General features: G+C 44.0%; 2 protein-coding genes across 3 annotated transcripts in view; one reads left to right on the top strand and one right to left on the bottom strand.

The window, feature by feature from the left end:
- Positions 1-6,943, top strand: part of spega (striated muscle enriched protein kinase a) — a 100,958-nt gene extending 94,015 nt beyond the window's left edge. For both annotated transcript variants that reach the window (XM_082136645.1, XM_082136644.1), the window contains exons 31-38: positions 2,502-2,624; positions 2,747-2,911; positions 3,098-3,644; positions 3,754-3,993; positions 4,096-4,319; positions 4,428-4,503; positions 4,631-4,780; positions 5,971-6,943. In XM_082136645.1, the coding sequence (XP_081992771.1) occupies positions 2,502-2,624; positions 2,747-2,911; positions 3,098-3,644; positions 3,754-3,993; positions 4,096-4,319; positions 4,428-4,503; positions 4,631-4,780; positions 5,971-6,232 (1,787 nt within the window). In that variant the 3' untranslated portion in view covers positions 6,233-6,943. The remainder of the gene's footprint in view (positions 1-2,501; positions 2,625-2,746; positions 2,912-3,097; positions 3,645-3,753; positions 3,994-4,095; positions 4,320-4,427; positions 4,504-4,630; positions 4,781-5,970) is intronic.
- A 516-nt stretch (positions 6,944-7,459) lies between these two features.
- obsl1a (obscurin like cytoskeletal adaptor 1a) overlaps positions 7,460-23,514 on the bottom strand; it is a 41,825-nt gene continuing 25,770 nt past the window's right edge. The window contains exons 12-24 of the mRNA XM_082136669.1: positions 23,213-23,488; positions 22,836-23,111; positions 22,198-22,467; positions 21,805-22,071; positions 21,071-21,340; positions 19,704-19,970; positions 12,861-13,127; positions 12,564-12,676; positions 12,322-12,475; positions 10,204-10,365; positions 9,959-10,063; positions 9,266-9,532; positions 7,460-8,161 (exon numbers count right to left, since the gene is read on the bottom strand). Of these exons, the coding sequence (XP_081992795.1) occupies positions 7,890-8,161; positions 9,266-9,532; positions 9,959-10,063; positions 10,204-10,365; positions 12,322-12,475; positions 12,564-12,676; positions 12,861-13,127; positions 19,704-19,970; positions 21,071-21,340; positions 21,805-22,071; positions 22,198-22,467; positions 22,836-23,111; positions 23,213-23,488 (2,966 nt within the window). The 3' untranslated portion in view covers positions 7,460-7,889. The remainder of the gene's footprint in view (positions 8,162-9,265; positions 9,533-9,958; positions 10,064-10,203; positions 10,366-12,321; positions 12,476-12,563; positions 12,677-12,860; positions 13,128-19,703; positions 19,971-21,070; positions 21,341-21,804; positions 22,072-22,197; positions 22,468-22,835; positions 23,112-23,212; positions 23,489-23,514) is intronic.

Below are 23,514 nucleotides of genomic sequence, written 5' to 3'. Positions count from 1 at the left end.
TTTTTGGGAACCGGAATGATAGTGGAGCGTTTGAAGCAGCAGGGAACTTCACACTGCTCCAATGATCTGTTGAAGATCTGCGTGAAGACTGGGGCCAGTTAGTCAGCGCAGGCTTTTAGACAAGCAGATGAGATGCCGTCTGGGCCTGAAGCTTTCCTAGTCTTCTGTTTTTTGAAGACTCGGCTCACGTCCTCCACACAGACCTTAAGCTCAGGTTGGATGGCAGAAGGGGGGAGGAGAGGGGTTGCAGGAGGTGATGGTGGATGTGTGAAGTGCACATCAGAGCGGGTGTGAGGTGTGAGTCTGGGCTTCTCAAACCTGCAATAGAATGCATTGAGAGTGTCAGCCAGTTGTTGATTCTCCACAGATCGGGGGGATGGTGATTTGTAGTTGGTGATGTTCCTCAGGCCTCTCCAGACTGATGCCGGGTCGTTGGCTGAAAACTGGGTTTTCAGCTTTTCAGAGTAGCTTCTTTTAGCAACTCTGATCTCCTTTGTCAGTCTGTTTCTGGCCTGGTTATACAAGATTTTATCCCCACTTCTGTAAGCATCCTCTTTGGCATGACGAAGCTGTTTGAGTTTCCCAGTAAACCATGGTTTATCATTAGTGAATGATAAGAATGTCCTGGTAGGAATGCATGTATCCTCACAGAAACTGATATATGATGTTACAGTATCTGTGAGCTCATCCAGATCGGTGGCTGCAGCTTCAAAAACAGTCCAATCAGTGCAATCGAAGCAGGCCTGTAGATCCTTCTCTGCTTCGTTGGTCCATCTTTTTACAGTCCTTATTACAGGTTTAGCTGATTTCAGTTTCTGCCTGTAGGTCGGTATAAGATGAACCAAACAGTGATCAGAGAGCCCCAAAGCTGCCCGTGGGACGGAGTGATACGCATTCTTTATCGTGGTGTAACAGTGGTCCAATATATTACTGTCTCTGGTAGGACATGTAACATGCTGTCTGTATTTTGGCAGTTCACGGGAGAGATTTGCTTTGTTAAAATCCCCAAGAATGATTAAAAGAGAGTCTGGGTACCTTTGTTCCATTTCAGCTATATGTTCAGCCAGCTGTTGTATCGCCGCGCTCACACACGCGTCTGGAGGAATGTAAACATTCGCGAGAATGAATGAGGAAAACTCCCGTGGCGAGTAGAAAGGTTTACAGTTTATGAAATGCACCTCTAAGTTAGGAGAGCACATCTTCTTCAGTGTTGTTACATCTGAACACCAACTTTCGTTAATGTAGAAACACAATCCACCACCTCTCGTTTTCCCCGTTAGTTCCGCGATGCGATCCGCTCGGAACAGCTGAAAGCCCGGCAGATGTAGTGCGTTGTCCGGTATGGCTTCACTCAGCCAGGTTTCAGTGAAGCACAGAGCAGCGGAGTTTAAAAAATCCTTGTTAGTGCGGGTGAGGAGAAGAAGTTCGTCCATTTTGTTAGGAAGAGATCGGAGATTTGCAAGATGAATACTGGGGAGTGCAGTGCGGAGGCCGCGCTCGCGGAGTTTCACCAGCGCGCCAGCGCGCTTCCCGCGTTTGCGTCTGACCGCGCGTTTGAACAACACCGCTGCCCCTCCGACGAGAATGTCCAGTAAAACGTCTGAGTAATCAAAATCTGTAAAAAAGTTGTCTGGTGTGTGTTCCCTAATGTCCAGTAGTTCGTCTTTGGTGAAACTGATAGGAAAAGAATGACTAAACGCAGAACAAACCAACAAAAACAACACAATAACTGGAGAGCTCCACACCGAGGCAGCCATCCGCGGCGCCATCTTGGGGATTCATATATCGATAGATAGATAGATAGATAGATAGATAGATAGATAGATAGATAGATGGACAGTTTATTCATTTACCCAAATTATCATACGCCTTTTTAACCGAAGTTAATTTGGGTGTGTTTCTCCATCCCCAATGTCACTTCTCTGTGTTTTACGGCCCTGCCGAGAACGTCGGTCTCCTCGGCTGTGAACCGCTCCTCGGCTGTGAACCGCTCCTGGCGTGCGCCTGGCAAATCCGCCGTTATAATAGGAATCCACTATAGAACAAGCGCGCCTGCTCTTAAAGGGAATGTGAGATGACGCTCTGATTGGTTTATTTCACGTTACGCCCAAACCACACCTATGAATAATGAAGCTACTTCAGACCAACCCATTTTAGATTTGCGTTGAGCCCAAGAGTCATTTATCCCGCCGGTATAATAGCAACAGCGCCCAAGACCCGCCCACAAAGTTACTTGCGTTTCGCGCTTGATACTTGCATTTCAGATCGTTAAAATAGGGCCCAAGGATTATTTGTAGCACAACCTTATAATTTGAAATTATTCTTTGCATTTTTTTTTTGGAAGTTTCCCAAACCGGAAGTGCCTCCCATATATATAGCTTGTCAGGAATAAGGTGTATAGCATTAATGCGAAACAGATGTTTAGGTGTTTTCAAATTTTGTTCATTATATGTGAACAAGTTATTTTCTTTTCTCATATATTGTTTATATCACATTTTAAGGTGTTCCAAAACCGCCAGGAACCCCAGAGATTCCCCAGATCTACAATAACACTGCTCTGGTGCAATGGAAACCATCAGACACCAAAGTTCCTTGCTCATACATACTTGAGAGAAGATCTGATGGTAGGGAATGTCTAATAAATCTTGCATATACTGATTTATTATGCTTCATAATAGTATGGATATTATTATATCTTTGTCATTTATTGTGTGCAGTGATTTAAATGTTCACGTTTTATCTGTAGGATATGATAAGTGGTGGACTGAAGCTACAGGAGTGACTGATTGTTTCTACAATTCCTCTAAACTTCCATCTGGATCTACCATCCGATTCCGTGTGGCATGTGTAAATAAAGCTGGCCAAGGTCCATACAGCAATGTATCAGAGGGAGTAAGCATTAACGTTGAAGGTACTGGGCATACAGTTCAGTTGTACTTAATTAATTAGCCTTAAAACTGATTATTGTTCTGTTGGTAATATAAGCTTTTATTACAAGAAATTTTACATTTTAATTAACTGGTTAATATCATTTCATTTTTATTTTCTGGATTAGGAAAATATATGTATGTGTATATCAATCCTACCTGTTTTGCAGTGGCACCACTCCATAAGCCTGCTGAAATGAAGACACACCCCTCTGCCTCTTACCCTGTTGTGACCACTGCTGTGACAACATCTGCTTTTACATTAGCACAGCCAAGTGTGTTTAGTCAGTCTATTAGTCCTATTATTGCACAGTCTAGTGAAGTTACAAATTCTTCCTCAGAAGTCCCTGTTTCTCACTCTTGCCCAAAGACGTCAATGCCTCCACTTGTTCTCCCCAAGCCAACGAACACTATCAATATGCTTCCCCGTGTTACGCAAGCCCAGACTGTATCTCCAAGGTCATGCACAGCTCCACCCTCAATAGGCAGATCAGTTTCCCCTGTCCCTACATATGTTCCAGCCACTTGCTCAGTTGCTCCAACCCCTGTCTCTCCCCATGTAATTCTGGTCAGCAGTATCAGTCCAATAGGAGAAGGAGCAAGCTCACCCACACCAGAGACACCTACAGGACGAGTGGTATCCTGCACAAAAACTGAGACCACTTTGAGGCAAGGAGTTCCTCAGAAGCCGTACAGCTTTTTGGATGAGAAAGCCAGGTGAGAAAATAAAATTACTTGTCCCTTTATTTATACAAATAATTCCCCCTCTATTTATACAGTTTACAAATCTGCAAGCACTTTCATGAAACACATTTATTTTTGATAGGGGTCGTTTTGGAGTGATAAGAGATTGCAGAGAAAATGCAACAGGGAAGATGTTCATGGCAAAGATAATTCCCTATGATCATCAGACTAAGCAAACTGTCATAAAGGAGTATGAGACCCTGAAGTCCCTTCATTGTGAAAGAATCATGGCCCTACATGAAGCCTATATCACACCTCGCTACCTTGTACTCATAACAGAGTACTGCCCAGGCAAAGAGATCCTGTACAGTCTCATTGACAGGTGTGTATGAGCCTTTCGGATATTTTTTTAGACTGTTTTATTTTAAATAGGATGTGAAAATGAAGTTCAGTTACTTAAGATGGGTCTTGGTTTCTCATCCAGATTCTGTTACTCTGAAGATGATGTAGTGGGTTTCATTGTCCAGATTCTTCAGGGTTTAGAATATCTCCACAACTGTCAGATTCTTCATCTGGACATTAAGCCAGACAATATCATGGTCACCAACCTCAATGTGATTAAAATCATAGATTTTGGCAGTGCTCAAAGGTTTAACCCTCTCTCACTTCAGCAATACAGCAGAGATATTGGGACTCTAGAGTACATGGGTATGTACATTGTGCAATTCTTATCATGTGATGTTTCTCTACATAAGGATTTAAAATACATATCCATGTCTTATTGACATTAATGAGATGTTTTCTGCCTTCTGCAAGCTCCAGAAATGCTAAAAGGAGATCTAGTAGGACCCCCAGCAGACATTTGGAGCTTGGGAGTTCTTTCCTATATTATGCAAGTCATCTATAAAGGAATTTACAAAACAGCCAACTTTACTATTGTATTATGGTGTATTTCTGAGAAAAACAGCATATCAAACAAGAAAAAATGGTGTTTATTTAAGTCACTTTGTTTACTGTAGGCTCAGCGGTAGACATCCTTTCCAAGACAAAGACCCAAAAGTGACAGAGATCAAAATCCATGCAGCAAAGTTTGACTCATCTAAGCTCTACCCAAAGGTGTCCCAAAGTGCCTCCACGTTTTTAAAGAAGATAATAAATGGCTATCAATGGTGAGTATTACACAGCCGGGAGCCAGTTGCAACTTAAGTTAAAACCACCCTTAAGTTAAAGAGTGTTCAGACTGTTCCTGGAGCCTCCACAGCATTGCACTTTTTAGATCAGAAGTAGTCAACCCTGCTCTTGGAGGGTTGCCTTCCTGCAGAATTTAGCTCCAGCCCTATTCAGATTCACCTTAACCAGTAGTCAAGGTTTTCAGGATGACTGGAATCTTCCAGGCAGGTGTGTTGGGGCCGGATCGTGCTAAACTTAGTAGGACGTTGGCCCTCCAGGAGCAGGATTGGACACCCCTGTTATTTAAGGAAACATGGCTCTACCATTGGAGAAAGCACAACTTGGTTCACGTGTACCTCAAAAAACAATCACATTATAGCTTTGATGACATTGAATCCCCCTTTTTTCAATCACTGTTTATGTATACCATAGACATGAATGACTAATTCCGTAAACGGAATTGTAACGTTCTGTTATAGTTTCATTTTCATGGAGTTTTAGTTTGTATTTGTTATTTACTGTGTTTCCTTTCATTTGATACCGAAAGCTTCATAATTCAGTTTCTGGTTTCTAAGTAGGTTTTCATTGGTTTCATTGGTTTATCTACACTGTATTTTGGTGTCATACACTGATCGGTCTTCACAGCGCCGCTTCAAGTCGAACACATTTTAAATCTGCAGTGGTCAGGTGGTATAGTGGCCACGTGGTAAAAGTAGCTCTCAGAAATGTTTCTTCCTTCCTTCACTTGTTTGGATTACTTATTTTTGTTTAATGAATATCATGCTGCATTTTAGATCCGCTACATATCACCGTCTCCCTTCATCATTATCTTCAACCATCCGTGACAGGATTGGTTGCAAAATTGTCCATGACATCTGTTACAAAACGTTTTAGTTGTAAACTCCAAATATAGCTCAGTCAAAAAAAAAAAAAAAAAAATGAATCGCAAACATGTTGAAGATTAGCGGAAAGGCTGTCAGTTCATTATAGGAATAAGACGTTTTCTCACAAAAGCAGTTTATTCAGTGTACTGAAGTCTTTTTTATTATTATTGAACAATTATATAGTAGATATGTGAAAGACACAGAATTTTGTTTTATACTGGATATATCCATAGATATGAAGAGAAAATGAGGGTAACCATGAAATATCCAATCATTTTTACTGATTTTATGGACTCTTTCCCCAGGTGCCGACCCACTATTAAGGACTGCCTCAAACATTCATGGCTTCATGACTCGTATTTAAAGAAACTGCGTCGACAGACCTTGACTTTCACTACCACACGGCTCAAAGAATTCCTGGGGGAGCACCAGCGCAGATGTGCTGAGTCAGCTACTAAACACGAGGTCCTTCTCAGAGTCTACCAGAGTGGGCCTTCATCCCCAGCCTCATCTACCAATCCTAGCTCACCAAGCACATCTATCAGTGAAGAAAAACAAGGACTTTGAACAGTATAAGGAAATTAAGTCTTTCAGCGCTGGTAAATGTCTGGAAATTCTACCCAGGAGCTTTCTCAATGACAAATAATATGAGTTGAAGAACAAACTGTACTCTATCTCAAGAAAAAAAAAGAAGAGAAAAAAACAGACTACATGTTAAGGGTGATAATAGGAAAGTTGGTCAATAGCTTATCGACAAGTAACAGTTGTATCAAGGTGACGGACATTACATAAAGAGCAATACTGGATTAATTAACTTTGGATCATTGATTGTACCAGAATGATTTTTATATATAATATCATTATCATTTAGTATTCATGTAGGTTGCAATTGGTGATGCATCCATTTAAACTTGAATTGAGTATCATTTTAAGAATTGCAGAAGCAAGTAATAAGAGCTGTCCATGAAGAAGAATACAGTAATACTGTTTTCTACATTTACTGAGAAGAGATTTTCTTTTGAGAATTATTTTAATGCAGTTGTCTGCAGTGTAAAATGCTGATTTGTCAATGTTTTAAATATATAGTGTCAGCAACATAATATACTTTTAAGTTTAGAAAGAAATTATGTTCCAAGATGTTTCAAAGTTTATTTATGAAAGCCGTTACTGTAAAACCAAGAATGAAAATGTTCTTCCTGCTCATTATGTCACTATATCTGTGTAAATCTTAGATGTATGTTTACATTTGATTTTATATTTCAAACTTTGTATATCACACTGTTTGGCATTTCTTTCGATACATTCAATTTCAGTGTAGAATTTTTGCTGTTTCGCTTTTGCTGTTTTTGAAAAAAAATTATATATATATATAGATAGATAGATAGATAGATAGATAGATAGATAGATAGTATGGGTACTATGCTAACAGGTATAAGTATATATTTACATATTTTTTTGTCCACTTTCTATGGAAATATTCTTTCAACAGAATTCAAAATAAAACAGGTTAATTGAAGACATAAAATCTACATTTCATAACAGATGGGTATTATTATTTTTATGGGATATCACTTTTACAACAGTTATTACGTTGATATAGTTGCATATGATATAAGCTTTGATATCAGTGCTTTTTTCATTTAACTAAATCCAGAAAAGGTTACATTTTAAACAAACATTACCTTTTTTTTTTTTGCGTCTATAAAATAGAACCTTCTGTCATTTCTGTCATTCTATTCTGTAAAATATTAAAAATTATAAATACTATAAAAAGTTTTCCATCCATATTAGACATTACATTCGTTCTCCTCTTTATCAGCATTTTTGAGAGAGTTGTTACATTAAATTATTGTGTGGTTCTACTACACAAAATGGCACAAAGAGGAAATGCTCAGGTTTTAATCCCTGTGCATCTTCATATACTTTCATGTCCACATTGAGTTTACAATCACACTTGCTTCCTATCACATTCTGTTCTGACTCCATACAGACAACCATCAGGTTTAAATTATGACTTTTCTCTCTCAAATATCAATCCCTTTCATGTGTGCAGTGGCTAGTCTATATCTCTTTCGATATAACCGTCTCACTTTTTAACTTTGAGGTAAACAGGTTAAAAGATCTAAGAGCATTACTTTAATTTGCTTGATATGATCACACATCCATTTATATATACTACTTCCCTCTCTTTTATACTGTCATGTGCGTGACCTTTGATAATTCACTAAAGCACTGTCAGTTTGGCACTAGTCTTGGCTTTCCCTGTGGTAAACTTGACTGTCCCACTCATGTCAGAGCTGGTGTTTTTGAATGTCAGTTTGTGGACTGTCCCTTGGTTCTCTATTCGAATATTGGGCCCAGACTGCAGGTTCTCCCCATTTAATGTCCAGATAGGAGGCTTGATGAGGGTCACGGACACTTCACACTGGAAGCAAGCTGTTTCAGGAGCTCTCACTTCCACATCCTCTATATCCTTCACCACTAGGATAGACTGGGCTATGAAGTCAAAAAGCAGAAAGTTTAAACTTTGACCTTAAAAGGGATAGTTCACCCAAAAATGAAATGTATCCCATGATTTACTCACCCTCAAGTCATCCTAGGTGTATGACATTCTTCTTACAGACGAATACAATCGGAATTATATAAAAAAATGACCTGACTCCTCCAAGCTTTATAATGGCAGTGAATAGCCGTTTCTGTTTTGAAGTCGATCAAAGTGCATCCATCCATGATACAAGTAACCCACACGGCTCTGGGGGTTAATAAAGGCCTTCTAAAGTGAAGTGATGTGTTTGTGTAAGAAAAATATCCATTATCGACTAAAATAACTAGCTTCTGACAGACGACCGTACGCATACTACGCAAGTCACCTTGCGCCACAAGAGTAACCCGTGACGCATGTATGACGTAGGATGTAGGAGTATCGTAAGTTTAGATGCCTCTCGCGGTTCAAACAAATAGGGCTGGGCAACAAACTCAAGCTCCTCCGACATTTCTCTTAAAAAAAATTTTTTTTAGACTTCTAATTCGTGACTGGTATTTTGTTTTGCTCTATCCTCTGTGCTTCCGCGTGCGTCATTACGTTGTGCGTCAGTTCAAGGTTTACTCTTTCGCCGTAAATCAATGCATATGGCCGTCTGCCGGAAGCTAGTTATTTTAGTCAATAAAGTTTTAAGTATGGATATTTTTCTTACACAAGCGCATTGCTTCGCTTCAGAATGCCTTTATTAACCCACCAGAGCCTTGTGGAGAACTTTAATCATGGATGGATGCACTGTGATGGACTTCAAAACAGAAATGGCTATTCACTGCCATTATAAAGCTTAGAAGAGCCAGGACTTAAAAAAAAAATATATAACTCTGATTGTATTTGTCTGAAAGAAGAATGTCATAAACACCTAGGATGACTTGAGGGTGAGTAAATCATGGGCTAATTTTCATTTTTGGGTGAACTAACCCTTTAATGCCATGCATATCTCTTTTAATTTCTCAAATCAAATGAATTTAAATAATGTCTTTATAATTTGTCCTATCTATTTAGCATACTTAAATCATTGATACATCATACAAATGGTCATTTTCAATCCAAACAATTCTCACCTTCAACCATCAGCTTGGCTGTGCATGTGTGCTCCCCAACCTCAATACTGTAGGTTCCTTCATCCTCCAATGCCACTTGGTGGATGACAAGTTTATGGTAACAGCCTTCTTGTATCATCTCCATGTGTTCTGTGGATTCCAACTCTTCATCCCCTTTGTACCAGGTGACGTCACAATTTGGTGATGATACAGTGCATTCTAGAATGACTCGATGCTTTTCCAGTGCTGTTCGATCCCTGAGGGGACGGACAATGCTAACAGGAAGCTCTGTGAAAACAGATATTGACAAAGGATTTTTGGTTGGATCAGATCATTGGTAAAACTTTACTATATGGTATCATTTGTTAACATTAGTTAATGCATTAGTTAACATTAACTATGAGCAATACAATTGTACAGCATTTACATTGTTAATGTTTGTAAATAAAAATAAAATTGTTCAATGATTGTTCATCTTAGTTCACAGTGCTTTAAAGAATGTTTTCAGATACAACTTAAAAAATGTATTAGTAAATGTAGAAACTAACATTAAGATTAACAAATGCTGTAGAAGTATTGTTCATTGTTAGTTCATCTTATCCAGTAACTAATGTTAACACATGACACCGTATTTGTAAAACGATACCAACTAATCTTTTTAATCACTATGAATGCAGAATTATACTCAAGTAAAGTACATATTTTATACAATACCTTCAACATCAAGATAAGCAACTGACTCCACTTGTTTGGAAACAAACTTGACTTCTCCAGAATCTTCAGCCTTGACGTTGCATATAAGCAGGAAGTGCTTTGTGCCTGTTTAAATGGTAAAAGAAAAATAACTCTTTCCTTTTTCAAGTTTAATTTAAAGTCTGATATTGTACATAATTCCAACTGAAAAATAATAAAGGATCAGTTCTATGTATATTTACAACATTAGTTCAGTTTTTCCTCACCCTCTGTACGAGTCTTGATGGTGGTAGTGGGACGTATCCTGCTGCCATTTTTGTACCATTCCCCAGACATATCTTCCATAGACAGCTCACACATAAAGACAGCATTCTGGTCCTCCTTAATACAAAGATCCTCCAAGCCAGTAATGATCTCTAATTCATGTTCTGAAAACAATGTGGAGAAAATGATTGTGTATTTCATATTTAGGTTATTACAAGCTTGGAAGAATATAAGTGGTCATATTTAAGGCACAGATTATCTGACAAGCAATTGCATAAAAATCACGGTCACAAATCACTGACATAGAAGTGACAATGATAAAGGACAACAAAATATATGCATGGGCGTAGGTTTAGGGGGGGACGCTAGGTACTAGTCCCAATCAATATTTTGAGATGACAAATTTGTCCCCACCAATATTTAGCAAGCTCCTTTGAACTGCTATTTGGATCTTTGCGCTGCTATTTGGATCGATTCCAACGGCCAAAACAACGACAGTACAAGAAACGCCGTAATTTGATTGGCGGCGGTGTATCTGACAGGCTACACGCGCGGGCCGGGACTACTTTTGTGCTTGCACTGGCAGCGAGCGAGCGGGTGGTGTGTGTGTGTGTGTGTGTGTGTGTGTGTGTGTGTGTGTGTGTGTGACGGTAAGTTACCAGGGCTGTCTCTCTGCCACATACAAATGCCAGAGTAAAACATTTTAATATTCCGTTTTTTGCCACTTTTTGTACTTTGTAGATAGATCAGCTATGCCACCCAAGAAGAAGAAAGGGGACATACGAAGCTTTTTCATAAAGCAGAGTGTAAGTAGGCAAAATAACTAGCCACACAAATAAACTAGCAGTAGTAGTGACTGACCAGGCTTTCAAATGCAGATTCTACTGTGGAAAATAGTATTGATTGGTGATAGTATGTGTTACCATGTTGTTACAGTTAAACCTAGCAGCAGCAATCTTTCAACTAAGGTTAAGAGTATTGATTAGGCTGTGCAGCACTGATAGACTCATAGAAGTCACGCTATCATGATAGAATGCTACGTTAGCAAGTCACTGAATGTTAATTAGCTGACCTTAACTTAGAATCTTGCAGTCAACATAAACAGTGGATCTGAGACATTTTTTGTTTCTACATTCTATTTATGTAATGTATTTGTGAGTGAGTGTAGCCTAAGAATTTAATATTTAAGAATAGAATATATCAATAGAATTTGATATAGAATAGTAGATACAATTTTAGTATTAATGGAATACTGTAATCATGGATAATAATAATAGATAATAATAATGGATTTGTTGTGTTGAATGCATACTATGATACGTGTGTATTTTATTCATTTGTTCATTATTTAATTACATATAGAAAACTCATTCCAGGGGGAGGGGGAGGGGGATGTCCCCACCAAAGCTGAGGCCAAACCTACGCCCTTGAATATATGCCAGCACAAAACATACTTCTACCTTGGAACAACAGATTTTTACATATTCCAGAGTTACAAGTATTAGTAAAGCTGTGGGCCCTTACATAGAACATGATCTTATTAAATTTGGCATGATACAGAAATTGTGACCAATGTTATTATTATATTATGATTTCTAACGGCTAATTGAACATAAAAAAAAGAAACAAGGACAGCCTATTTGATCCATCTGTTGTGGATTGGATTGTGAAAAATGAGCATTGCATACTGGAATGGAAGCAGATCTGAATGCGATTGGCTTAACTGCAGTATATAGCCAAGTCATGAATATCAAGGGAGCCATATAACAGGAATAGCAAGTTATGACTTTTTACAAGACCAAAAATATTTTATAAAGAAAATGTATAGACGGATGAATGATTCACAGAGATCAGTAATAATATGTTTTGATTTCATGCCAAGTTTAACGCCAGCTAACCATTCATGATAGTAAAGCATTAGCAAAAGTAGTGAGCCTCTTCTTTACTAGCAATCTTGAATTTTGAGTAGAAGCTGAAGCAACCAGAAAAATGTCTAGTCTCAACTAAAATCCTTCCCAAGACAACAGGACAATTTCACTGCCAGTGTGCATTCTCTCAAAGTTTCCAAAAAGCAACAAGCTGGAAAATGTGATGAAAACTGAAGTGATATATAGGCTTACCATAGACCTCAAGTTTACAGGAAGTGCTGAGATCACCTATTTCACAAGTATAAAGGCCCGAGTCACTGATGCTGGATTCCAAGATCTGTAAACAGCGCTTACGCCCCATGGAATAAATCCTTAAAGTCTTACTGGATTTCAGCTCCAACCCATTCTGCCAATCAATCCATAGAGAGTTCAGTGATAAAAAGTGAAAACATATTTAGGAAGGTACAGTGCATTATTTATTTATTTAGCAGTACCTTCTGCCATTTGACATCCACATTTGGTCTAGACAGCTCACACTCCAAAATGACTGAAGATTCCTCCTCAAGTCTGACATCAGACAGCTTCTTAATGATCATTACTGGTGTTTCTAAGATTTTGATGCACAAAGCTTGTTATTTTTGGCAATTATGTGACAAATATAAACAAAATATTTTATATATATATATATATATATATATAAAATATCAATATATAATATTTTGTTTATATATATATATACTATTAGTTTTTGTTGAATCCCAAGCATAAATGTTTCTCCTCTATATACCCACCTTTGACTACCAGTCTGGCAGTAGTTCTCAGACCTTCTGCAGAGAAGACAATGCTACCCGTGTCCTCTAATGTGAGGTTGGAGAGAGTGAGGCCATGTACTAGTCCATTGGAACTAACACGCCAGTTGTTATTGGGTTTGACACGCAGACCATCTTTTTGCCACACACCCTCCACATCAGAATGAGAAAGTTCCACCTCGAAGGACGCTGTCTCTCTCTCAAATGTCTCAATGTCCATCAGCCCCTTGCGTATGACAATCTTCCTCGCTTTAAAAAGTAGCATAGCTTATTTAGAATGCAATAATGCTTCTAATAAAAACTGAATACAAATTTGACATAATGTACTAGACAAGTTCAGAACTGTTAGGCCAGGGACCAGAACTATAGCTGATGCTTAAATTGAAATGCCTGCCAAGATTTTACATGCATTATTTTACTCAATATTATCATTGGATTGTATACTATTTCAGCAGTTATATTTAGTTCCCTTTCAGTCGCTCACGTTCGACGAAACGTCGACGTGACGACGTAATTGGGATCACTTCAGGGAGCCCTATCAACTTCGAGTGTCTACAGAACGAGCCAATGAACGTTGGCGTGCGTGAGTCGCGTCACGCGCCCCGCCCCGCAGCGCGGGTATAAACAGGAAGCGGGCGCACGCACACATTGTCTTTCACTTCGGAGCCGAGCTTTTGCTTTCACTTCCGAACTCTACAGGAAAAGATTGCCTTTGAGAACGAGAAGAGGACTCTCCTTGTGTTGGCGTGACGGCGCGATCAGCGGTGGCCGCGAGCATTGCAGCTCACAACTGCTGTTTTCACAGCACTATTGTTCTGTGTCTGTGTGTGTGTGTATCGGTTCGGTGGGCGTTTCCCTGTGTGTTCATTCACACCGCGGCTACCCCTGGGTGCCTCAGCACTGAGAGAGTTATTTTTCTATTTTTTTGTTTTCACTAAAAGAGCAACACAAGCGTGACCCTGCGTCTTTTTCAAGATGTCATTCCGCTTGTGCGTTTCTGGATGCCGTCGTACCCTGGCGCCAGCAGATGGCCACAATAGTTGCATCTCGTGTTTGGGCATTCAACACGCTGAGGCAGCTTTTGTGGATAGTTCATGTTCCCATTGCGGGAATATGACTATCTCAGCGCTTAGATCGAGACTCGCTTACCTCAAGGAAGGTGCAGTCCCCTCGCCTATGCCCCGATCTAGCGTTTATTCTGCCCCGCAGAATAGACCTACTTCGGTGCATGACCAGGGTGATCTGAGGATTACCGTGAGGGCTTCCCCGTCGAGTCAACCTCCGCGGGCCCCTCACGCCTCACAAGCGCTGTTGCCATTGGGGCCCCTTAGTGAACGTCTTGGTCCTTCTCCGGAACGACCAACCGTTTCCTTTGGGGCTCCAGCTGACGATCAGATGTCGATCGCAGCATCGGAGGGGGAGCTTCAGTCCTCTGGAGATGACGACTCGGCTGCGTTGCCCCCTTCGGGGAGTGTAGCATTGTCCGAGACGGATCCAGAATGGGCGGCTATGCTTTCCCGGGCCGCCGCGAAGGTTGGGCTTGCGTGGAACCCTCCACCACGTCCCGAACCTTCTCGGTTGGACGATTGGTTTCTCGGGGCAGGCCGTGCTGGTTCTCAGTGGGCCGCCCCGGTACCTTTCTTTCCGGAGGTGCATGAGGAGCTTTCTAGGACGTGGAAGGCACCGTATAGTGCCCGAAGCCGTTCTAGTGGCTCCTCCCCCCTCGCCACCCTCGACGGCGGGGCAGCTAAGGGGTATGTGGATATCCCCCCAGTGGAGCGGGCCGTCGCGATGCAACTGTGTCCGGCGTCCGCTTCCTCTTGGCGGGGTAATCCACGCCTCCCGTCCAAGGCCTGTAAGTTTTCGTCCGGTCTAACGGCGAAGGCTTACAAGGCCTGTGGACAGGCTGCTTCCGCCCTCCATGCCATGGCACTCTTGCAGGTCCACCAGGCCCAGGCGCTCATGGACATGAACGAGGGTGGTTCTGACCCAGAGCTCCTCCGGGAGCTCCGTGTGGCAACCGACCTCGCCCTCCGGGCGACGAAGGAAACCGCACGTTCAGTCGGTCAGGCGATGTCCGTGGTCCAGGAGCGCCACCTTTGGCTCAACCTGGCGGATATGAGGGACACCGATAAATATCGGTTCCTGGATGCCCCTCTTTCCCAGGTTGGGTTGTTCGGCGACGCGGTCGAGAGCTTTGCCCAGCAGTTCTCGGCCGCACAGAAGCAGACGGAGGCCATCCGGCACATCCTGCCCCGGCGGACCGCTGCTGCTCCCACCCGTCCGCTGGCCGCAGACCCTCCGTCTACTCGTCGCCGAGGTCGGCCTTCTGTGGCGTCCTCCGCTCCCGCTAAGCCCCAGCAGCAGCAGCAACCATCCAGGCCTCAGCATGGAGCAAGCCGTAGGAAGCCGACCCCGCCCGTCCAGGCCGCTGCCAAACCAGGAGGCAAGCGACGGTGCAAACGACCCTGAGACGGGCGGCCCGGAGGTGGATCAAGTTGCTCTTCATGAGATGGCGAAGGCGCCACTCCTTCCCCCGGTGGAGGGCCGGGCGGAGAATCTTTTGTTTCCTTTCCTTTTTGTTCCGCGGTCAGTGGTACCCACATTTTCAAAAAAAGAGCAATTTCTGAAACCTCTGGGCCCCAAGAGGGCGCGCTTGGCAGTCGACGACGCCGCCATGCCTTGTCACTCCCGAGCCCCTCTTTCATCGCCAGCGAGCAGCAGTGGCTGTGTTCCGGACGTACTGACGCCTCCGCTCACTCACTCTGCCCTTCGACGGAAGCAGGTATGTGCTGCACCACACACTCAGACCCCACTTCGGGCCGCTGTGCTGTCCGAGTCGGGTCCCTGCATTCCGCCGCGCTGCCCCACCCCGGGTACGTCTGTGGTACCGTTGGTCCCGCTTGCTCGGTCTCTGGGAGCCTGGTTAATGCTTCCCAACCCGTCTCGCTGGCTCATCCGTACCATCAGACTCGGCTATGCGATTCAGTTCGCCCGGCGTCCCCCTGCTTTCAAGGGCATTCTGTTCACCCGTGTTTTGGCGGACAATGCCCCTGTACTCAGGTCAGAGATCGCAGTCCTACTGGCGAAGGACGCGATCGAGCCAGTCCCTCCAGCCGATATGAAGACCGGCTTGTACAGCCCGTACTTCATTGTACCCAAGAAAGGTGGTGGGTTACGACCAATCTTGGACCTGCGCGTCCTGAATCGGTCCCTTCACAGGCTATCGTTCAAGATGCTTACGCAGAAACGCATTTTCAAATGCATCCGTCCCCAAGATTGGTTTGCAGCGATCGACCTGAAGGACGCGTACTTTCATGTCTCGATTCTCCCTCGACACAGACCGTTTCTTCGCTTTGCGTTCGAGGGGCGGGCATATCAGTACAAGGTCCTACCCTTTGGGCTGGCCCTGTCGCCCCGCGTCTTCACGAAAGTCGCGGAGGCGGTCATTGCTCCCATGTGCGAGCGTGGTGTTCGCATCCTCAACTACCTCGACGACTGGCTTATTCTGGCCCAGTCGAGAGAGCAGTTGTGCGAACACAGGGACATGGTGCTCAGTCACCTCAGCCACTTAGGGCTTCGGGTCAACTGGGAAAAGAGCAAACTCACCCCCGGGCAGAGGATCTCTTTTCTCGGTATGGAGTTGGACTCGATCGACATGACAGCGCGCCTCACCGAGGCCCGTGTCCAGTCAGTGTTGAACTGCGTGAGCATGCTCAAACTCAGAACAGCGGCACCACTGAAACTTTTTCAGTGGCTCCTGGGGCATATGGCATCTGCAGCCGCGGTTACGCCGCTCGGATTGCTTCATATGAGGCCGCTTCAACACTGGCTCCACGATCGAGTCCCGAGATGGGCGTGGCAGAGCGGTTCGTGCCCGGTCCAAGTGACTCCGCACTGTCGCCAAACTCTCAGCTTGTGGTCGGACCCTTCGTTCCTGCGGGCAGGTGTTCCCCTGGAACAAGTGTCCAGGCACTCTGTGGTCTCCATGGATGCCTCTGCCACCGGCTGGGGGGCCACGTACAACGGGCATGCAGCTTCAGGTCTGTGGACGGGGCCTCAACTGCATTGGCACATCAACTGCCTCGAGTTGTTAGCAGTACGTCTTGCACTGAGCCGCTTCAAAACGCTGCTACTAGGCAAGCACGTATTGGTCCGTACAGACAGCACGGCGACCGTTGCGTACATCAACCGCCAAGGTGGTCTACGCTCCCGCCGCATGTCACAACTCGCCCGCCATCTCCTCCTCTGGAGTCAGAAGCATCTGAGGTCGCTTCGTGCCGTTTACATTCCGGGCCTGCTCAACCGTGCAGCCGATGAGCTCTCACGGCAGCAGGTGCTTCCGGGAGAATGGCGACTCCATCCCCAGGTGGTCCAGCTGATTTTCAGGCGCTTCGGGACCGCTCAGGTAGATCTGTTTGCCGCCCCGGACACGTCTCACTGCCAGTTGTTCTATTCCCTGACCGAGGGGACCCTTGGCACGGATGCTCTGGCACACAGCTGGCCCCGGGGCCTTCGCAAGTATGCGTTTCCCCCAGTGAGCCTTCTCGCACAGACCTTGTGCAAAGTCAGGGAGGACGAGGAGCAGGTCTTGTTAGTTGCGCCGTATTGGCCCAACCGGACCTGGTTCCCAGAACTAGTGCTCCTCGCGACAGCCCCTCCCTGGCCCATCCCTCTGAGAGAGGACCTGCTCTCTCAGAGACGGGGCACCTTATGGCACCCGCGTCCAGACCTCTGGAAACTCCATGTCTGGTCCCTGGATGGGACGCGGAGGTTCTAGGTACCCCCTGCGGTAGTTGACACCATCACTTCCGCTAGAGCCCCCTCTACGAGGCGCCTCTATGCGTTGAAGTGGAACCTGTTCGTTGACTGGTGCTCCTCTCATGAGGAGAACCCCCGATCTTGCTCGATCAGAGCCGTGCTTTCCTTCCTGCAAGAAGGGTTGGAGCGAAGGCTGTCTCCCTCCACCCTTAAAGTGTTTGTTGCCGCTATTGCCGCACATCACGATGCTGTTGATGGTAAGTCTTTGGGAAAGCATGACCTGATCGTCAGGTTCCTGAGGGGAGCGAGGAGACTGAATCCTCCTCGCCCACTCTCTATACCCTCTTGGGATTTGTCTCTGGTCCTTTCGGCACTTCAGAGACCACCCTTTGAGCCTCTGCAATCAGCTGGGTTAAAAATCCTGTCCTGTACTCCTGGTTGCATTGGCTTCTATCAAGAGGGTAGGGGACCTGCATGCATTTTCGGTCGACGAATCGTGCCTAGAATTCGGCCCGGATAACTCTCACGTGATCCTGAGACCCCGGCCCGGATACGTGCCCAAGGTTCCTACCACTCCCTTCCGGGACCAGGTAGTGAACCTGCAAGCACTGCCTTCGGAGGAGGCAGACCCAGCCCTGGCTTTTCTCTGTCCCGTTCGCGCTCTGCGTCTGTACGTGGACAGAACGCAAAGCCTCAGGACCTCCAATCAGCTCTTCGTCTGTTACGGAGGCCAGCAGAAGGGGAAGGCTGTCTCCAAGCAGAGGATGGCCCACTGGATAGTGGATGCCATCGCCTTGGCTTACGAAGCCCAAGGCGTGCCCTGCCCGCCCGGGTTGAAAGCCCACTCCACTAGGGGTGTCGCTTCTTCCTGGGCGCTGGCACACGGCGCCTCGCTGACAGACATCTGTAGAGCTGCGGGCTGGGCGACACCTAACACGTTCGCTAGGTTTTATAGCCTACGTGTTGAGCCGGTTTCTTCCTGTGTGCTCGCTTCATCAAGCCGGTAACACCGAAGTTCCCGCTCTAGTGTCGGCTTGCTGCGCCACTCCCTTCCTAGGAATGGATACGTGCGCTTTTTGCTCCAGTCGAGTTCCCCAATTGGCGAACCCTGCGAGTTCCTCCGCACCCCTTCGGCAGTCGGACGTTGCGGAGCGTCCGACGGCAGGCCTAGTGCTCGTATGCTTGTTTAACTTGTGCTAGGCTGGGTTCCATATGTGGTGATCCCCGCGGCGATCCCATATGTGTATTCTTCCACGACCAGCTCCCTGCGGTGAGCCCGTGTCTTCCCTTCGGGTGGAGCCACCCCAGTGACATTCCATATGTCGCACTGCCCCTTCGGCCAGTCCATATGTGTATTCTCCACATGCTACCTCCCTTCGGGCAGGATGTGGCTCCGCAGCGTCCTTTCCCCTGGAAAGGTACGCTTTCTCAGTGTTATCCAAGAGTTCCACTGTGTGGGGTATAATGGAACAGCAGTTGAACTCCCTCTACGCAGGTCTTCCGCCCCGGCAGTTGGGGGTCTGAGAGTCTTGCGTAGGGCGCTGGATGTAGCAGCAACCGTGGCGTTTTCCATGGGATCCTAATTACGTCGTCACGTCGAACGTGAGCGACTGAAAGGGAACGTCTCGGTTACTAATGTAACCCTCGTTCCCTGAAGGAGGGAACGGGAGACGTAACGTCCCGTCGCCACCGTTGCTGACCATCGCTGCATGGCCGTCACAAATCTCGGCTCCTCAGCGAAAAACAATGTGTGCGTGCGCCCGCTTCCTGTTTATACCCGCGCTGCGGGGCGGGGGCGCGTGACGCGACTCACGCACGCCAACGTTCATTGGCTCGTTCTGTAGACACTCGAAGTTGATAGGGCTCCCTGAAGTGATCCCAATTACGTCGTCACATCGACGTTACGTCTCCCGTTCCCTCCTTCAGGGAACGAGGGTTACATTAGTAACCGAGACGTTAAGCTAAAACTCCAAATGCCCCTTTAAGTAATTCATGTGGCTTTGATAATTAATCTTAAACAATCAAGAGACATGCTCAGAGTTAGACATGCACAAGGCCACTTACGCTCCACATTGAGCTTGACCTGCGCACGGTCATGGAGGGTCTCACAGCGGTATGTCCCTCGATCAGACAGATTGAGGTTACTGATGGCCAAGATACGTTTACAGCCATTCTGGGTGAGTTTATGTCTGGGTCCTGGCTGGATCACCACCCCCTGCCTCATCCACTGCACCTCTCCAGACTCCAGACTCACTTCTGTCTCTAATGTAGCCTCTCCAAACTCCTCAGCCATCACTGCCTCCATTCTCCTTGTAAACAATACCTGTGCTTCTGTATGTAAATGTAAAAGGTTACTAAGTTACAAAGTCAAACATTAAAAAATTAGTGGAAAAAAACAAAACTGCCATTGAAATTAAACTTTCAACCAATCTTGAGAAATAATCACAAACTTTAATTTCCTAATAATTATATTAAACTTCATCCAAAAATGAAAATTCTATCATTATTTTGTTATCATAAAAGAAAATAGTTACGTCTTAATCTTCAATTAGATTACATTTATTTTTAAAGCACATTTAAATACAATGCATATTGTTTCAAAATGCTGTACACGCTCAGTAAACCGTCAAATAAAACAACAAATTCACAAAACATCAATCAATGATAAAATGTAGGACCCTAGACACTATTAAATGCTAAATAATAATACTATATTTTAAGAGCTGATTTATATGGAAGCTTGTTTCCGCCACGGAATCAATAAAATTAAAAGATAATTGCGAATTTTTATCTTACAAAGTTTATTTCTCGCAAATCTGACATTTTTTCTCAGAATTGCATGATATAAAGTTGCAATTGCGAGTTAAAATGTCAGAATTGCGAGATAAAAACTCACAATTATAAACTCGCAATTGTGAGTTGTAAAGTCAGAATTGCGGGATATAAAATTGCAATTATGAGAAATATAGATTTATATATAGTATATTTATTCTATATATACAGTAGATATATAGTAATATATAGAAATATAGAGTTTTATATCTGACAATTCTGACTTTATAACTCACAATTGAACAGACCAAAACTGATGTCACTATTTGCTGAAAAAGTCCCTTCCACTGTTGCTGTCAAATCTCAATCATGGCTTCAGTCTGTTCATCAAGAAACTATTACTTGGCTTTAGAAGACTTGGAATACAGTACACATATTTATGTTCTTGTTTGTAGAAATAATGCCCTTTTAATGGCTGTTTTTTTTCTTCTTTTTTTTTCTTTCTGTTTTCTGTATTTTAATGCCTGTTGTGTGTGTGTGTGTGTGTGTGTGTGTGTGTGTGTGTGTGTGTGTGTGTGTGTGTGTGTGTGTGTGTGTGTGTGTGTGTTTTTGTTGTTGTTGTTGTTGTTGTTTTTTTAGTATAATGAACATTTACATACCCTGGACCTTGAGACTGGCTTTAGAAATGATACCCTCAGCCTCTGCAGTGATCCGGGATGAATCAAGTAGCTGGACCTTCCGGATAATCAGAGTATGGCAGAGGCTGTTTTGTTCAATATGGAAGCGATCACTGGTTTTGATGAGCTGTCCATCCATGAGCCACACCAACTGAACATCATCAGGGGAGACCACACACTTAAAGGTAGCATCCTCACCCTCCATGACTGTGGTATTGTGAAGCTCTGTGAGGAATTCCACCACACGAGGCACTGCAGAGGGAAAGCAGATGGAGGTTATTGACTAAAGGCGGCCGCACACCGGACGCGCAGCTCAGCGCCGCGCCGCGCCACGTCTAGGACAACTGTCACCTGAAAATCCGATAACATCAGCAATTTTCTGATTTCTGTAAATAAATATAAAACTAAATGTATATTGCAGCACAGGGTGAAGTCCGTATATACATTAACTACGATTTGAGACACACACATGTAAATTTTATATAAAACTATGTAAATGGCGCTCTGTGGTGCGGCAGGATTTTGAACACGGTCCTGAGCCGCCGCGGACAGACGCCGAAAGGCGCCACCAGTGTGTGTACTCTCATAGAGAATAATGTGTTCGAATTTAAAAGACGTGGCGCTGCGCGGCGCGCCGCCGAGCTGCGCGTCCGGTGTGCGACCCCCTTAAGAGTGTTATTTAGTATCTTCCAACAAGTAACTTGTTTCACACTTACATTCCACCCTTACTCTGGCACTGGTGCAGTCATCTTTGGACTCACAAGCATACTCTCCGGCATCTTCTTTGGTGATACGATGGATTGTGAGACTCCTCTCCGTCTCGTTGGCACGGATAGAGAAGCGACGGCTGGGTATGATCTCCACTCCATCCTTCTTCCACTGGACATCTGCTTTAGCTTTGCATAGCTCACAGCATAGTGTGATCATACCATCTTTATGGGCCACTGTGTCAACCAGCGGCTTCACAAATTTAATTCGCATATCTGTAACGCATAAAGGTTACATGGTTATTATTATACATTGTATGAGTTGCAGTGCTACTATGCCTTTCCTTTAAAAGCTGAATATCTGTTCATGTCACAAGTAAAAGCATGATTGCAGCTACCAACCTCTGACCAGGAGACTGAAGTGCATCTCATCCGTGTTTGCATCACATGTGTACTCTCCACTGTCGAGCTTCTTTAACGGGTCAATGGTGAAAGTGCGGGTCAGGCCCAGGCTGGCTATGTGGAAACGTTCTCCACTGAATGGAGTCCAGTCTTTAAGCCACCGCACTTGAGCATTAGGTCTGGAAACCATGGCAGTAAGAGTGACAGCCTCTGCTTCATAACCAGTGACCAAGTTCACCTCTTCTTTGTTGAGGAACTCAATGGGAGGCTCTGGAGAAAAATATGTAATGTTGTCTTTATCATTTACTTTTCAAGATAGAATGTATTTTTATAAATATCATGCATTATTCATTCATAAATATCATTAGGCTTTTAGGGAGTCAGACCACATGATATTTTAATGACCATATTTTCCAAAAATTCATGTAATGTTTAATGTAATTGTAATGTTATGTAATTAATGTAAAACAAATAATGTGTAAGAATCATTGTATGTAAAAATGTATTTGAATAAATTAATAGATAGAACAAAACATGAGCGTTAAAGCAATGTATTCATAAATCAGATGAAATATATGTCATTAGCTCCCTGTACTTAAACACAATTATTGTATAAAAAAGGAAAATAAATACAGTACCTTGAACTTTAACAACAGTTATCAATTTGTCATCAACAGCATCACACATGTATTTCCCAGAGTCAGAAAGGAGGATGTTGGTTAAGGTCAGTTTCCGGAGTGTTCCGTGGCTTTCAATATCTGTGCGCTCATCAGGGACCAGTGGTTTATCATTGAATAGCCACTTTACTGGTGCGTTGGCTCGAGAAACTTCACAAGCTAAGATGAGGTCATCTCCTGTCACCATCTCCTGATAATCAGGATCACCAGAATTGCCAATGATCTTCACTAATGGCTCTGGAGGAGAGAGAGTTCAAAAGTCTGTGTCATCATACCTTTTGTCTGCTTTAGGGCTCATGCACAGGTTCAAATCAGTACAACTGAAAGACACTTTTTACCTTGTACTGTGACATGAAATGAAATGGTATCATCTTTAGCATCAAGGATATATTCTCCAGAGTCCTGCAACTCTGCACAGAGAATGACCAGGGATCTGAATGTCCCTTCCTCCTCAAAACAGAAGCGCTCATTCTCCTCAATAGGGCTGCCATTTTTATACCAGTTGACTACACCATTGGCCGCAGACAGCTCACACTCCAATACAGCGTCATCATATAACACAACCTTGTGCTCATTCTTGATCTGATCTTTATTCAGGATTTTTACTGGGGCCTCTGGAAGAGAGAAAGATTAAAAAACT

Source organism: Leuciscus leuciscus (genome assembly GCF_965113295.1).
Source record: "Leuciscus leuciscus genome assembly, chromosome: 14".
NCBI classification, from domain to species: domain Eukaryota; kingdom Metazoa; phylum Chordata; class Actinopteri; order Cypriniformes; family Leuciscidae; genus Leuciscus; species Leuciscus leuciscus.
Note: the sequence above shows the minus strand (reverse complement) of the source record. Positions and strands in the feature narration are given on the sequence as shown.